General features: G+C 42.8%; 1 protein-coding gene across 4 annotated transcripts in view; it reads right to left on the bottom strand.

The window, feature by feature from the left end:
• Nucleotides 1–15378, bottom strand: part of AP2B1 (adaptor related protein complex 2 subunit beta 1) — a 74991-nt gene that overhangs the window by 31614 nt on the left and 27999 nt on the right. For 3 of the 4 annotated variants that reach the window (XR_015798222.1, XR_015798223.1, XM_088152498.1), the window contains exons 10-15: nt 14958–15073; nt 13635–13800; nt 12542–12640; nt 11274–11533; nt 10629–10821; nt 1645–1686 (exon numbers count right to left, since the gene is read on the bottom strand). Coding sequence is in view for 1 of the 4 variants with exons in the window: in XM_088152498.1 (XP_088008624.1) it covers nt 1645–1686; nt 10629–10821; nt 11274–11533; nt 12542–12640; nt 13635–13800; nt 14958–15073 (876 nt within the window). In the remaining 3 variants the exon portion in view is untranslated. The remainder of the gene's footprint in view (nt 1–1644; nt 1687–10628; nt 10822–11273; nt 11534–12541; nt 12641–13634; nt 13801–14957; nt 15074–15378) is intronic. The other variant, XR_015798224.1, reaches the window with a different exon arrangement.

Genomic DNA, 15378 nt, shown 5'->3' with positions numbered 1-15378 from the left:
ATGAGTTGTGAAAGGCAGCAGAAATAGTTCTTCTTTCTTAGAGAATGCTGTTTTTGCAGGTCTTATCTCCCTTCACTCTCTGCTCTCATTCTTCCTTGGGCCTGTCATCCTTTCAGTTTAAAGATGAGGTGCAAATGACCAAAGAACGGAGGAGGGACTTGGGGTTGGGTCAGACCAAAAACACTTTTTCAGGGGGAGGGAAAGAGAAGCATATCTAGTGGACCCACAAGACCCCCAGAAATTAGAGCATCTCATGACCCAGCCATTCTCTTTGGTGTCTGGGGAAGGTACTCTTTTGCAAGTGATTGGCCCTCCTGCAGATACGCAGTTGTATTCTTGTCATGACATAACACACTCGGGATTATCATACTACAGAGTGGATGGGCTTTCCTGACACCGTGAGCCATGAGCCAATTAATCAGATTTTAGCCTAGGTCACTCTGTGAACTCAGTCATGTGTTTAGCATCACACATGCCAAGAAAGTTAATTTAAATTAAACTGTAGTTCAGCTGAAGATGAGGAACTGTACCATATAACGGTGAGTGATCTCTCCATAAGGAATTCTCAGTCATAACTAATCCATCAACACCTATGTAATGAAATAGGTTCAATCCTGGCGCTTTCAAAAATTGACCCTTTGATCAGCCAGGCAGTCCCATGACCCTCAAATCCACTTTAGTTGAACTGGAACTCTTCATTCCATGGTCAGTTGTAATCCTCAGTACAAATGACCCTTGGAAACCAGGAATATGAGTAGATCAGCTCTAGTTCATTCAGTGACTTTAAATTATCTGGAATTTCTCAGAAGAGGGTAGGACTCTGGTAGCCCTATGCTTTCCATCTATAGGTTTATGGGGCTCTGGGATCAAGCCAGACTTGTGCTTCAGGTGCCAGCTTTCTTTAAAGGAAGAGCAATGATTTTGAAACTGGAAGGAGGCAGAGAATGCTCAGGCAAATTCAGTCCCTTCTTGAATGTGGCTCAGCTGGCCAAGTTTTAAGTGTTGCCTCTAAGAAAAGTAAAAAAGAAATCAGGTTTTTATAATGGCTCTGGTGTCTTGCACAAAGCCTGGGAATCCTTCAGCTTGGTTTCCTTGGTTCTCCATTTTTTTTTACGAGAAAGCAGTGATACACCTACCTCACATGGATAAATATACTGTAATCTCCCTGGCAACAGAATTCCCAATTTCTTGACTATTCTACAAGTTAAGCTTGTCACCAAAACTCTCTTTTCTTTTCCTTCCACTATTTCAGTGTTTTGGATGGTTGGCTGCTTTAATCCAGAGAACTGCGTGTTGAGAACTTCTAACTTTGGGCTATCTCAGCTGCACAGATTTAAAAAGGATGGATAGGGAAAGAAGACCACGGAGTGAAAGCCTGTGAGTTTTAGTGGTTAAGGTTGCAGAATGAGAGATGCTGTTTTCAAATCCTCACTTAATCCCGAATACTGGCCAACTTAAAACCGGGTTACAATGTCTCAGCCCAGCCTACTTCACAGGGCTGTTGTGAGGATAAAACTGAAGGAGAAAGTACCATGTGTGCTAACATGAATTCCTGAAGGAAAGATGGGATATAAATTCAACAAATAAATCATATTTTTTTCAATCAGAACTGGAAAGAAAAAAAAATGAATGGGGGGCACTTACTGCTGGGCTGCCTCCAATTCCCCCGCCAAGGTCACTGCCAAGCTGCAAGAAAGAAAAGAGGAGAAAAAGGGAGAGAGAGAGAGAGAGAGAGAGAGAGAGAGAGAGAGGGGAAAAAAGGAAGAGAAAAGGAAGGGGAGAGAGGAAGAGTTCATTACAGCCAAGTTGTCAGGTGCCAAGAAATAAAGATCATGTGGTTCCCGAAAAGGCCGGGCACACCATCTGTCCCCTATCTGTTTGCCCAGAGAGAATATTGACCCAGCGAAGACAGAGAGATCCACAGGTTTGAAACCCCCAAATGCCACAGGCAGGGAAGTGGGATTTGATTGAAAGCACAAGAATATGCGCCACAGTCTTGTGGGCAGCAGCAGAATGTAGCAGCTATGACCTGGGTAGACGTGGACCTGGGAACCTGCTTTCACCACCGAGCTACAATTTTAAAAGGCCAGCTGCCCTCAGCCTTGCCCCCACCGTTCCTAGAGAAAGGCACCTCACAGTCACGTTACTTTTCTCAGACCTAACGTGAATCGGGGATTTTGTCAGAACTCAAGCAGCAGTGCTCCTCTTTGTCTGCCTTTGTAGATCTACACATTCTTGCAAGCACAGGCAATATGGAGACGGGGAACCCGGTGGGCTAAGGACAGGTATTCAGAACATGCCATCCCTGCTCACCACCACTCCTGTGCGGATTGGCTTTCAGCAACAGCCTCTGCCTGTCCACCTATTTTTCTGTGCTCCAACCTCAGCAGCCCATTGATGTTCTGAGAGCAAAGAGTCCACAAAAGCAAAAAGCTGGGCCAAAAATAAACTGACATATATGCACAGTATTGTCACCCTAAAGTGTGTGTGTGTGTGTGTGGGGGGGGGTTGCTTGAATGAATATCATGTGGTTTTCTATTTCTGGTAGCTCTCTGAACAATTACCCAACAGAGCAAATCCAAGCACTCAAATGTGGAAAATGTATTTAGCTTCACTCATAGATGCTTGCGGAAAGATACATGTACACACATACATTAATACATTTTTATATTTTTTTCTCCAAAGAGTAAAGCATTAACACCTTTTCCCTCCAAAGGAAATAACCAAGTAGAAATGAGGTCTGCTGTGATGTGAAAAGCAATCTCACAACTCAAAATGCACCTGTCTGATGCTAAACAGAAAAAAAGATGACAGTACATCAGATTGTTCAATTTTGAGTTGGTAATCCTTATGACAAAACCAAGGAGGCAAGATTTTCACGTTTTACTAACTAGCTTCTGCTCTGCTTTTAAATAAACAAATGGTGATTTGCTTATCAGCTCCATTCATTACATTATTCTTCATGCAACATTGGGAGTATTTTCTCCAATTAAAAATAGACTCTTGGTTTTAGCATGAATATGATGAAACCCTAGCTATGATTTCAGAACAGTGTTTCTCAACCTCTGGCTGGGGAATTCTGGAGTTGAAGTCCACACATCTTAAAGTTGCCGAGGTTGAGAAACACTGATTTAGAAGATTGTTAAAAGTCCTGAAGATTGATTAAATTTGTATTTAGTGCACAGGGTGGGGATGCTCTCTTGCTAGTGTTATTTACAGACCCGTTTTCTAGCCTTAATATCTATTTTGGACTCTGTGGCAGAAAGCTTCTAATAAGCTATTGGTGATCTTTGTGCTTAAAGCTGCAAAATGGAAAACAGGTCAAAGGTGGAAAAATGGAATGGGACAATTTAGTGTAGTCGGCTGAGAAAATCTGCTCTGCTGCTGCTTTTTCAGAGAGGGTAACTTTACAAAACGGAAAGGTAGGGAGTCAAAAGACTGCATATACTTTCATTGAGCATCGGCCATTCTTTGAAATAGGAGCAGATAAGGATCATTCTAATATGCCATGCTGACACAATGTATTTTCTTTGAACGGGACTTGCCGCAGACATAGGCAGGAATTGGTAATGTGGCATCTGTGGATACCATAGCACCTGCAGAACAGCAGACTGTGCCCACCTGCAATTTTTTTTAAAGAAATAATTTCTTCTTAAGTAAATTGACTAGTGTGTTAAAACATTGGCAAATATTTCAAGACAAGTGTTTTCTACAAGACCTAATAAAATTTGGGTCACCTTAAATTTTTTAAATGATTTTTTTTAATTAAAAATGTTTTGTTTTATGCTTAGCTTTTGGCACCCACAACACCACGCAAAATTACATAAGGGTACCCACTAACTGAAAAGGGCTGTTGACTCCTGATGTAAAAGCTGCAACGGGGAGGAAAAGGACACGGTTTTAGAAAAAGATTTCTGCTCTTAGGCCCCATAAAAAAAATTACAGCAATCTACATCAATATCACTCAAGCTTGTGCGACGATAGTCATGGCTTGATGGAAAACAGATGATCTCTCACTCTTTCAATCTGAACGCTACAGTTTTAGAGTGGGAAAACAGCCTGAATATGCATGCATTATGACTTCCTTTTGCAGGACTAATCTTGGGTGGTTATTATCCCCTTTCAAGTTACAGCTATGTTATAGGCAGGAAAAAGCATGGATTGCATAGCAAAGGTAAGGAAAGCGAAAATCCCTGTCAGATTCATTCTGAACAAGGCAAGAGGCAGAGAGGTTCTGGTACTCTGGGGAATGTTCCCCAGTGAAGTGGGAAGGGGGAGAAGCAGTCCCCCATCAGCTGGCAAGTGAGCTTCTTACATAAAGCAGCATCAAAACAACTTGTGAATAATTCTACATAATAGAGCCAGATGTTTTTATCTGCTTTCATCAGCTCCTTTGCCAAGTTTATCTCATTAAAAGAGCCATGGGCTGGGAAGCCAACCTTGAAAGATACAAATCAAGGTTTCTTGGCTCTTTCAGTCCTATACTTCTTCGCCCCTTCTCTTTTAGATACAAACACACACTGCTCCCCCAGGATTTGCAGAACCTGATGTAACAGGGAGGAGAGAAATCCAGTGTCTCCAGTTTGTTGACAAATTTGTGGTCTGAAGCCTGGACCACAAGTCTGGAGTCAGGAGTTTTGCAATCAGAAACCAGGGCTTAATCAAGTAAAAGCTTGTGTGTTTTTATGATTTAAAATACTTTTTAGGTCCACAACAAAATAAAGAGTGGGCAATATGAGCACCTACAATGGGAGGCAGGTAGCAAGAAGACTTTTGGGTGTGCGAGAACCAAACTAAATCCCCCAGCTGAGGATGCTATCTGGCTACATGATTCATCTGTCCTAATACCTAGTCTGCTGGCCTCAGCGGCCAATCCTAGTTCATCATAAAGTTTTGGCTTCCAAATCTGCTTCTTACAACTTGTCTCCTTGGTGAGGACTAACAGCATTAATTCCTACATTTCTTAGGGCCTCACAGGCTCCTGACCCTCCACTGTGGCTTAAGAACTTGGCTCCTGCATTGCTTAGATTATGCTTCTGGTCTGACTAGACTGATAACCTCTCTTCTCATACACTTCTTTCTTGATCCCATCTACATGAAACTTAGAATTCACTAAAGTTCTTCATCTGATCAATACAGCGGCACCACATGTTTGGCTCCCACTAACCTCAGGGACCTTGTGATACTTGAAGTCTGGATTAGAATATGGTTGTTCACCATCCCAATCCAGCCTTGACTCCCAAAAGAACCTTTTTCTTAGCCTTAGCTAAGTGCTTTATGTTAATGCTTAAACTCAGCTAATGCTTAAACTTAGCTAACAGCGCATAATATTGTTGCCCTGCAATCTTCATAAAATACTAGAGTTGTGCATGGCAACTTAATGGTGGTTCCCAATCATGTGCCTTCACTGATTAAAAGGTGCTTGATCCCTTGGAGGTTTCTATAGCTCATGGATGGCCAATGTGTGGGGATCAGGCTTTAAATAAAGCTCCAGTCTTCAGAAGGTGACAGGACATCATCCAGTGATGTGGCAACATCATCAGAAGAGGATGGGTTGAGTTTTTCAGTCCTTTATGTATGTTTTGTGGGACCACAGGGTGAGAATGGCAGCTGATCCTCAAAAAAACCCTGAAAAATGGCACGAGATCACCATTTTAGGTCCAATTTCAAGAGTTCTAAGACTGGGAATGGGAGTTCTTTGAATCCTCAAAGTCTTCCAGTCCCAATTCCATCCTTAAAGCTCCCTCAGCACAAAAAATAAATAAATAAATAAAAACCCAGAAAAAAATTAAAAAGCCAGGCTGAAATCAGCTCCCCAAATGATGATTTGAGGCAGTTGGGGGTGGAGGAGATAAGAGCAGAAATGGCCTCCTGCTTAATTCCAAAAGGCAAAATTAAAAAAAAATACCCAACTGCTTAAATGCTCAGGCTGGGGGCCAGAAATGCTTTACTGGGGCTGCCCCTACTGCTTTAGCTGAACAGAAAGGGAGGCAATCTTCCCTCCCACCCTCCACATCCAACTCATCCTCAGCCCTTTGGATTCCAATTCCTGGTTTTAAGTTGTAATTATTTCACAGGATTTATTTCTATTTTACTAGGCAAGGAGAAGAGACAAGGTGCTGATATTTTCTTTTTGGCATCAAGATTTTACCTGCAGCTTTCCAAACAGATCACTGCAGCTGTTTCAAACAAAAACTGACATTTTGACATCTCTAACTAATATTATTTTCAGCAGCGCATCCCCACAGAACCACAATATTGTCCTAAATGACACAAATGACTTTCCCCTCCTTGCAGTTTGGAATGCCCAGAACTAAATTAAATTGAGGATACCTAAAGCTTTGATACCCAAATAAGGTAAACACAGAAAACAAGCCTGAAACAGAGAGAAAGGTTATAAGAAGTAGATTTATTTGAAGTTTGCAAAATATATTGGAAGATTAAAGTTCTGTCCAATCCAAGATTTCTGGTCCTTTTATTTGTATTGTTCTTTGGGTGAGGACAATGATTGGTGGATTTCAGAGACAAGGCTGAATCTTTTATGAGCAAAGCAGGGAGCTTTGCTCCACTCCACAACTATCAGAGCGAACTGGATTGTGAACAAAATGGTACATAGGTGGCTAGTTGGATAAATCTAAAGTGATGAAATACATAGGTTTCCAGGAGGGTGCTGAACCACAACTACGACTCCATTAGCCGTGCTGGCTGAGTCTACTAGGAGCTATGAATCTATCACATCTAGCAGGCTGCAGATTCTACTTTTGACTGTAAGACTAAGCTCCTTCTTTTGTAGAGTTTTCAGATTCCTTTTAGCTTAAACTGCCCTTAAGCTACTTCCAGTTACTGAGACACTCCAAAACCTCTTTCTCACAAAAGCCAGACGCACTGGCCAGTTTTGATTGGAACTTTATCCACTTCAAACTGCAAGTAGAAGCCTGTATGACTGAATGTTCACCCTGAACAAAACCAATTATAACCCTACATATGAAAGCTAGCACATCAAGAATTCAGGCTGGAATAGAAATGTTTGCCCCAACATGCAGTGATCTAGAAGGCGATATATAGAACAGCATTACATCTGTTGTCTGAAGCATTAGAGACTGCATGCAAATTTAGCTTTTGTCAGCCATGAAAGAATGTAAGTCTCAAAAATTCTCACAGTGGATGTGACGGCAGCTTCCAGATATGACACCAGGAAGATTGCAGATACCTTGGCAAATACAAAGCTGCAAACTCTCCCTAGCATCCCCCTTCCTGTGCTCTTTAGATTGGCATTTATTGGCTCTGCTGCCACTACAGAAGGGCTGAGGTTGAGGACCAGCTACCCTGAGAGTTCATTCTGATGAGAACAGATTCTTCTTCATGTTATGAGGCTTAATTCCAGGAATCTGCTGAAACCTTATGGATCTGGTTTCCACTGAAAACCCATATAAAAGGGAGCCAATCTTTGCTGTGGCGCTGCCAACATCTTGCAATATTACATGAGAGATATGGAGCATCTAAGTCCTGGCATTGAGAAGCCGAGAGGCGCTGAACCGCAGACACTGCCAAGGCTGTGTTGTTCAAAGTCTTAACAATCTTAGGAGCATGGAGGCCTCATGCAGTTGGAAGCTGATTGAGAAGCAGCCAGATTTTATTGGAGAGCTAAGGGTTACCCAGAAATGCCTTGCTGCAGAATATGAGACAGCATCTGGATAGCACACAAGCAATACCACACATACACAATGGACATGAGACTGAAGCCTGCTTGCTAAATTTGGGGATCCAAGCATCGTTGTGAACTGTTACACCTATGCAGGGAGGTCCAGATCATAAAACTAGGTAATGAATATCAACTTCTTGGAAAGCTCATATTTTACTTAACATACACCCAAATTCCTAGGTCTCAAGGTTACAAAAAAAAAAAGTTTGAAAATACACAGACAACCATCAGGTTGCCTAGTGGTGGTGGGAGAGGGCTGATTACCATTTTCTGCAATGGGGAGGAGGGTTGGGAATTGCAGGTCATTATGTTCTGTGTCCAATACTGAGAAGTACCAATCACCTGTTTGTGTCCAGGACACAGCCAACTGGTGGAACAGTAGGTTTCTCCATACTTAAAGAATCTTCCATGTATTAAGCCATTAATTTTATTATTATATTGCCCTGAAGATTCAGGGTGTTACCTTGAATTACCCTGAATGCATCTTCATCTCTTTCCAGTGACCCAACATCTCTGGACTGAATATGTCATGGGGGCAAACCGAAGAAACTATGCAGACACTCACCTGTCACACACATGCAACCTACCAATATCACTATCTCTAGTCACAACCATTTCCAATATCCCAAAAGGAAGGAGACAGGAAAGGGGAGGGGAGAGCATCCTACTTTAGAAAAAAACATCCTTGCCCTGTGAATGAAAGCCATTTTGAAAAGGAAACTTCTTTCTGTAGAATTAGAAGGCGGGAATAATCTCAAAGTCATTTTTAAAAACATTCTAATAGCTATAAGTTGCTCTGATAATACCACTAGTTGAACTGATAAAAGATTTTACATAAAATAATGGTAAAATAAATCCAGAAAAAGAGAACCAGATTGATTGATTGATTGATTGATTGACTGACTGACTGACTGACTGATTCCTTCCTTCCTTCCTTCCTTCCTTCCTTCCTTCCTTCCTTCCTTCCTTCCTTCCTTCCTTCCTTCCTTCCTTCCTTCCTACCTACCTACCTACCTACCTACCTACCTACCACAGATATTCCCTAGACTGATGAATTGTTGCTTTCTAAAGAGAACATGGTAACTCAATTTACTTACTATAGTTACTGCTTTATAAAACTGAGATATTCTCAAAGCATTTTACAGAAGGTACCAATGTATCCACATGCAAAATCTAATGTAGGGTCATACATTACAATAATTTAATTTACATGTCACAGCCAGAGTCTGTCTCCACAGTTATGATTTCTAATGTCATCCAACCATCACTGTCCAATATACCAGTAACAGGGACAGACTATATATTGCTACAAGCATGGCTGGGTAATGTTACAAGATTTCCTGTACAGGTAGTCCTCACTATCTGACCATTCATTCAGCTACTGTTTGAAGTTATGACAGCGCTGAACGAAGGGACTTACGACCTGACCTGGAGTTATGGTGATCTGGGCCCTCGCAATCAGTTCGCCCTTACAACCGGTTGTCATGTGATCACCATTTGCAATCGTCACTGTTGCCTGCTAGGAAAGTAGCTGGCAGCAACGTTTGCAGGCCACTGCTACTTGCCGAGAGAACTTCCCCTCATCTCTAAGGGCTGCCTGAAAAAGCTCTGTGATGAAATCCAAGCAGGATTTCAGCACGAAAGGTTTTTAGGGCTGCCAGAAAATGCCCCATGCCAAATCAGGCAGCCCTCGGAGATGGGCTTTGCACGGGCTTTGGGGGCTGCCTGAAAAACCTTTGTGCTGAAAATCCAAGCAGGATTTTCAGCCATGAAGGATGGGGGAGGAAGCAGGTGGGGGAGGGAGCAACGGAGTGCGTGGGGGTGTGTGGGGGCACCCAACCTGCACCACACCCCCACACACCCGAGCTGACCCTTCCATGCACCCCCATGCACCCCCTCACTCCCTCTCCCACCTGGCAACCCTTGGGTTTGCAACTTCCTGCTGGCTTCCCCACTGACTTGATTGTGGGAAGCCAGCAGGAAGTTGCCTTGTCTAACAACCGGGGCATTCACTTAATGACAACAACCGGGACTACCGGGATTGCGGTGGCTAAGCAACGTGGTCGCGTGATGTTTCACCTAACAATCATATCACTTAGCGACTGAAGTTCAGGTCCCAATTGTGGTTGGATAGCGAGGACTACCTGTAGTGAAGCAATGGCTCTCATGGTAGGGGTGTGAGGTATTTGTTCCAAGCTTAACATTATGGGTTAATCTTTCAATTTTGGTTCGTAAACTATAGTTTCCTCCTTAGAACTGGTTCACCCATGAGCTAAAGCACAATAAACAAGCCATGTTATGGTTCAGCATAATGTGTATATATTGTGCCCTAGCATTGTTCTTATGGAATAAGGATGATCCCATGCTTGCTCTTCTCTGCTGTCATGCAAAATGACAGCCTCTGTTATAATCCTTTATAATAAGGAACTGACACAATTAACCACAAGACCCTAGGGTGGTGCTAAGCAAGTAGCAAACATGTACCTAATGCTAAAAATCAGAAGCATTTTTTTCCTTCTCCTTTCTCTGCTAACATCTAGCAAACAAACACAAACATGACACAGCCATGCTCCATGTTTCTGCCTGTTTACAGGGATCAGGGCACAAACCTCTTAACAACGCACTACCAACATTTTCCACAGTGTTGCTTAATTTTGTCTTATCCTATCTGTGATTGCCAGCAATACCCCAAATAAGCAAGTAAATGAGGCAGTAATTTGATAACTTGCAGTGTGCAAGGCTGAAAAGGAGCAGAAAGAAGCCAAACATCTCTGCCTCCTCCAAGTGGTAGCTACCCAGCTCTTGCTTAGTATAAAGGAAAAGAAGTCTGCCAGCAGCCTTGATTTTTGACACCACAGAGCTAAGCAATTCATGTACATCACACTAAGAATTTTAGCCCATGTCCACAAAAGTAATGCTTACTCACCAGGCTATCAAGTCCACCTCCTAGAAGATCCACAGCACCCATCTGCATGGAAGACACTTGAGGCACATTTACTGGAGGCCCCAGATCAAGGTTCAAGAGGTCACCCAGGAGATCTCCTTGGGATGGAATCACCTGAGGTTGCTCCAGGTTTGTAGCGGTCATAGTTCCCACAGGGCTGTCTCCTGCATCGGTACTGAAGGGGGTGGGGTGGGGGTGGGGGTGGGAAACAAAGGGTTACTTTGTTTCACTGTCAAAGAAGAGAGCAACACAAAAAACTTTCTCAAACAAGCTGCTCTAAACAGACTTTGCAATGCAAGTATTCTTGCCTGGGAAACCTGCGGCCTTCCAGATGTTGCTAAACTACAGCTCTCAGGATCCCTTGCCATGGCTTAGGCCATTAGGAACTGGAGTTCAACATTACCCAATGGACCTCGAGTTTCTCAACCCTATTTCAGGCAATGCGTCCTGTTTCTCTCAAATTTGCTGGCAAGATATAAATTATGCAACTGCTTATGACCTTTCCCCATGTGCAATGCTGTTTCCATTTTCATGTTAATTGTGAGTCTGTTTTTAAACTTTGTATTACAAACTGGCCACCCAAAATTTTAAGGATATCAGGGTAGGGCAACATTCATATATATGGACCTTCCGTGATGGATGGGCAGGTGTTTCCGGTGGATTCCATGGCTGCCCTCCACAAAGGCATTGGGCGGCTTGTGGTACACTGAGGCCAACGAACCAATGTGGCAAATGAGCTCATCCAGCAGAGTGGGCTCGATCAAGTCGGTCTCTTCAGAGATCAGGGGCTTCTCTGACAAAACCACCTCCTTGGCAGTGACAGGGTCTGTGGAGAGGAGTCGCCAGTAAATGTAGCCACGATCACGCAGATCTGGGTTGTCAGAATCCTGAGGCCGAAAAAGAGTTTCTGTTAATGGATTAACTGATTTGGAGCAAACTTTGACAGAGGAATACGGAGGGTGAAGGGGAGAAGAGGGCATAGGAGGCTAAGGTCAAAAGTAGGACCTTTGGGTAATGTTTCTTGGATGGACCTGCATCGCACCCCTGCATGGAAGACTGGTGATCTGTTTTTCCTTGTGTTTAATGCTGGTGAAAGTACCTTGTGTAATGGATTTGAACCATTGTGTATTTAACTCAAATCATTACGCATTTAACACGAATTTCACTACAATAGGCTCAGTTCTTAACTATGGCTTGTCTGTAAACCGGGCGTTCCTAACCCAGGGACGACCTGTACACAAACAACAAAGAGACAACTTATAGAATCTCTCCTATTGCAAAGCTATTGCAAAATGTGACAGCCCATTGCATAACAGGCTTTTTTCCTCCAAAGCAAGAACTAGATAAGGTGTAGTTAGCTGTGAGAACTGGGAAGGAAACCACTTCAGAGGTGGGGTTTATCACCTCTGATTACCAAATGCCGGCTATTCCATGGTTTTCTGTGGACAGCAGAAAGGCAGTTGACCTTCCCTGCTGCTGTCCATTAGTAATCAGAGGCGTGCTGCTTGACCTTAAACGCAGAGGCTTCATTCAGACATCCCAGTTTATGGTGGCTCACAGACACGCTTCCAACTTTAATTTATTTAATCCCCTTTTAAAACTATCTACACCAGCATCCATTAGCCCTAGCATTTCTTTATCTTTTTTAACAGGCATTCCTTAATGTGCAGGACAGATACTGGCATGGAAAGATGCCACGCATTGCTGACCATTCCACTTTGGTATTATTCAAATGTTACCAGCAACCGGGTGGAAAGGGAATGCGCCACAGGGGTTTCAATATCACTGCACACAATATAAATAACCAAGTGCCAGCGGGACCTTTCGATAGTGTAATGATGATGCTAACACTTTTCAGCACAGGAAGCGCAGCCGAACAGGGCTCTGTGCCTTACCTGTGTGGCAAGACTCAGCACTTGCTGGACCAGTTCCTGTGTCTCAGACGGCTTCTTCAAAAACAGCTTCACAATGGCAGTCAACAAAGTGAGCTGCACCTGAGGAAAAGCAAGAACGAGGCAATTGGGAAGGTTTATAATGGAGGAGTTACACTTCCAGTACCAGCCGACCTCGGGGAGCACTGCCTTCAATGGGGCATGAAGCTCAAAGAATGAAAGAAAGGCTAAGCAATTGCATGACGCAGTTCCTCATGCAATGAACAAAGAAAGAAGCCTCAAGGGATCAGCTCTAAACTTCATTTAATCTAGCATCCTGCTTCCCACAATTGCCAGTCAATCTGATGCCTCCAGGAAGCAGTGAGCGAGTCTGGGAAGGAAAACAGTTCTTCCATATTTACCTCTGAGCAGCCAGTACTTAGGGCGCATTGCTCTGAACCTGGATGTCCCATATCTATATATTACTGAGGCTTTTGTGTAGGTTGCGAGAACAACACCAACTACACAAAAATAAGAGACATGGGCAGATCCAGAGGAACCCTGAGTTATACACAAATGCAAAAAACTCTGCAGGGGGAAGATAATGCTGAGGCATGAAAAGAAGGGAAAATGTTCTGATCAGCGGCTGAGAAGCAAGAACAAAGCTGAGTGAGTGAAAAGGATGATAGACAAATACAATTAACAAAGACAGACCGTTCTCTGAAGAGATAATATCCCGATTACATTGAGAAGCTATTTTTAAATACCTTCAGGGATGGTGTGACAGCTGTCTGCCAAAGTTGAAGATTTGAATGTACTTGGAATTTGGCATCAATATATGGTGACAAAGAAGAAATCCCTGTTCTCTCTTAAAACAGCTAATGAAAAGCAAACTCTTCCCCAACTGCTGGGAATTATGATAGCTGGACGTATCTGGAGAGCAAATGGCTGGAGAAAGCAGGGGTATAGCGGCATATAGCAGAGATTGGGTTGAGAAAAGCAGCTTGTGGAAAGAGGAATGTGGGCAAGCTTTTGGCTAGCACCAAGCTGCTGAAATTAAGGATCCAGTCTCGTCCTTCAAAGAACTGAGACAGAAATATGGAGATATCAACATTACCTGGGTGCTTTCATCATGGAAGCCCTCTAGAAAGCTCTCCAAGAGCTCATCCGCGTTGTCAATTCTCTCTGCATATTCACCCACAATCCAGATCATAGCCGCTCGGGCATCTGGCTCATCCAGAGAATCAAGATTTTCACAAAGTGTGGCAATGATACTCTCATACCTAATTTAAGCAAAGTAGAGTTGGATAGGGTTCTTTATGACTGTCAAATCCTCCTGTGCTCTCTGTTTCTTTCTGCCCAGCTTCTATACCACACAGTTTTAAAACAAACCTTGCACTCACCCTCCTTTTTCTCCAAGCTCTTCAGCTATTGGTTTTAATTATTGTTCCATCCACTTTAATAACATCCTATTCTCTGTTTATCAAGTAGTTTCCCTTGTCAATTTCAAGTCTCTCTAACCCTGCAAAGCATCCCATCCCAGTGTATCCCATTCTTGCATCCCAGCTCTTGAATAATTACTAGTATCTCAAATAATTAATTACTAGTACTAGTGAAGGCCTGTAGATGAGTTGGTTAAGGTTTAGCAGTAGTACATGCCAAAGGGGACTGGTTATCTTTGTTGACTACAAGTTAAACATGAACCAGCAATGTGATTCAGCTACTAAAAAGGCAAATGGAAAATCATTTTTCCACTCTATTTTGCCCTGGCCAGTCATAACTTGTAGTATTGTGTCCAATTCTGGACGCAGCAGTCTAAAAAAGGACATTGACCAATTAGAACAAGTTCAGAACAGAGCTACCAAAAGGGTGAGGGGTCTGGATACCAAGCATTCTGAAGAACAGTCAATATATCTGGGTATATTTCATCTAAAGAAGAGGAGGAGAAATATGACGAAGACTCTGAAAGATTATCAAATGGAAGTAGACTTATACTCTATTGCCCCAGAGGGAAGGACCAGAACTAATGGGTTAAACTATAAGGCAGGATGTTCAGGCTAGACATCATGAGGAACCTCCTGACTGTACAAGCTGTCAACTAGTAGAATAGGTTGCCACATGAAGCGGTGAGTTCTTTTTCACTGGAGGTGTGGATGGTCATCTGCCAGAAATGTTCTAATGGAACAGGAGTTGGACTAGATGACCACTAACTTCTCTTCCAACATTATGATTCTAAATCTATGGAGAGTAACTGCATTCACTGTATTTAATCAATGCCACCTGATTTTCTCAAATCAACCTTCTCTGCTCAAGTATTCAAGTATTCAAGTATTCCTCTACCATATTACCTAAAGGCCATACAAATGGTTACCCCTTAAGTAAACTCCAGTTAGTATTGGCAAGGCTGCTTCTGCCTACTTCACTTGGTAGCTGTACTTACTTGTTGGGATACTTGCGGAAGATGTCACGGATGACCACAATGGCTTCCTGCACTACATAGTTGACCTTGGTCTGGATGAGATCCAGAAGCGTGCTCACACAGCGCTCAGCAGATTGCTGTCAAAAAGGACAGAGCAGAGAAAAGGACTTAAAGTAGAAAGTCAGCTCCAGTTTAAAGGCTGCCCTACATATACTCGTGATTCTATAACCCCACCCACATGTATCACATCCACTCCTTTTTTAGAAATCAGAAGGCAGGGGTCATGTTCTAGCCATTCACAAGAAATCCGTCCTTTCATGGCAAACATCCCTAAGTGGTATGAAATGTGACATGTTTATTTCAGTCTATGTTTCATTAATAGATATTATATACTATGCTAGAAGTACATTTGCTGCTGGCACTGTTAATATTTTTTAAAGTT

The sequence above is a fragment of the Python bivittatus genome, unplaced genomic scaffold (assembly GCF_059951505.1).
Source record: "Python bivittatus isolate LINGU-HERP-01145 unplaced genomic scaffold, Pbiv_v1 ctg000690_np1212, whole genome shotgun sequence".
Classification (NCBI taxonomy): domain Eukaryota; kingdom Metazoa; phylum Chordata; class Lepidosauria; order Squamata; family Pythonidae; genus Python; species Python bivittatus.
Note: the sequence above shows the minus strand (reverse complement) of the source record. Positions and strands in the feature narration are given on the sequence as shown.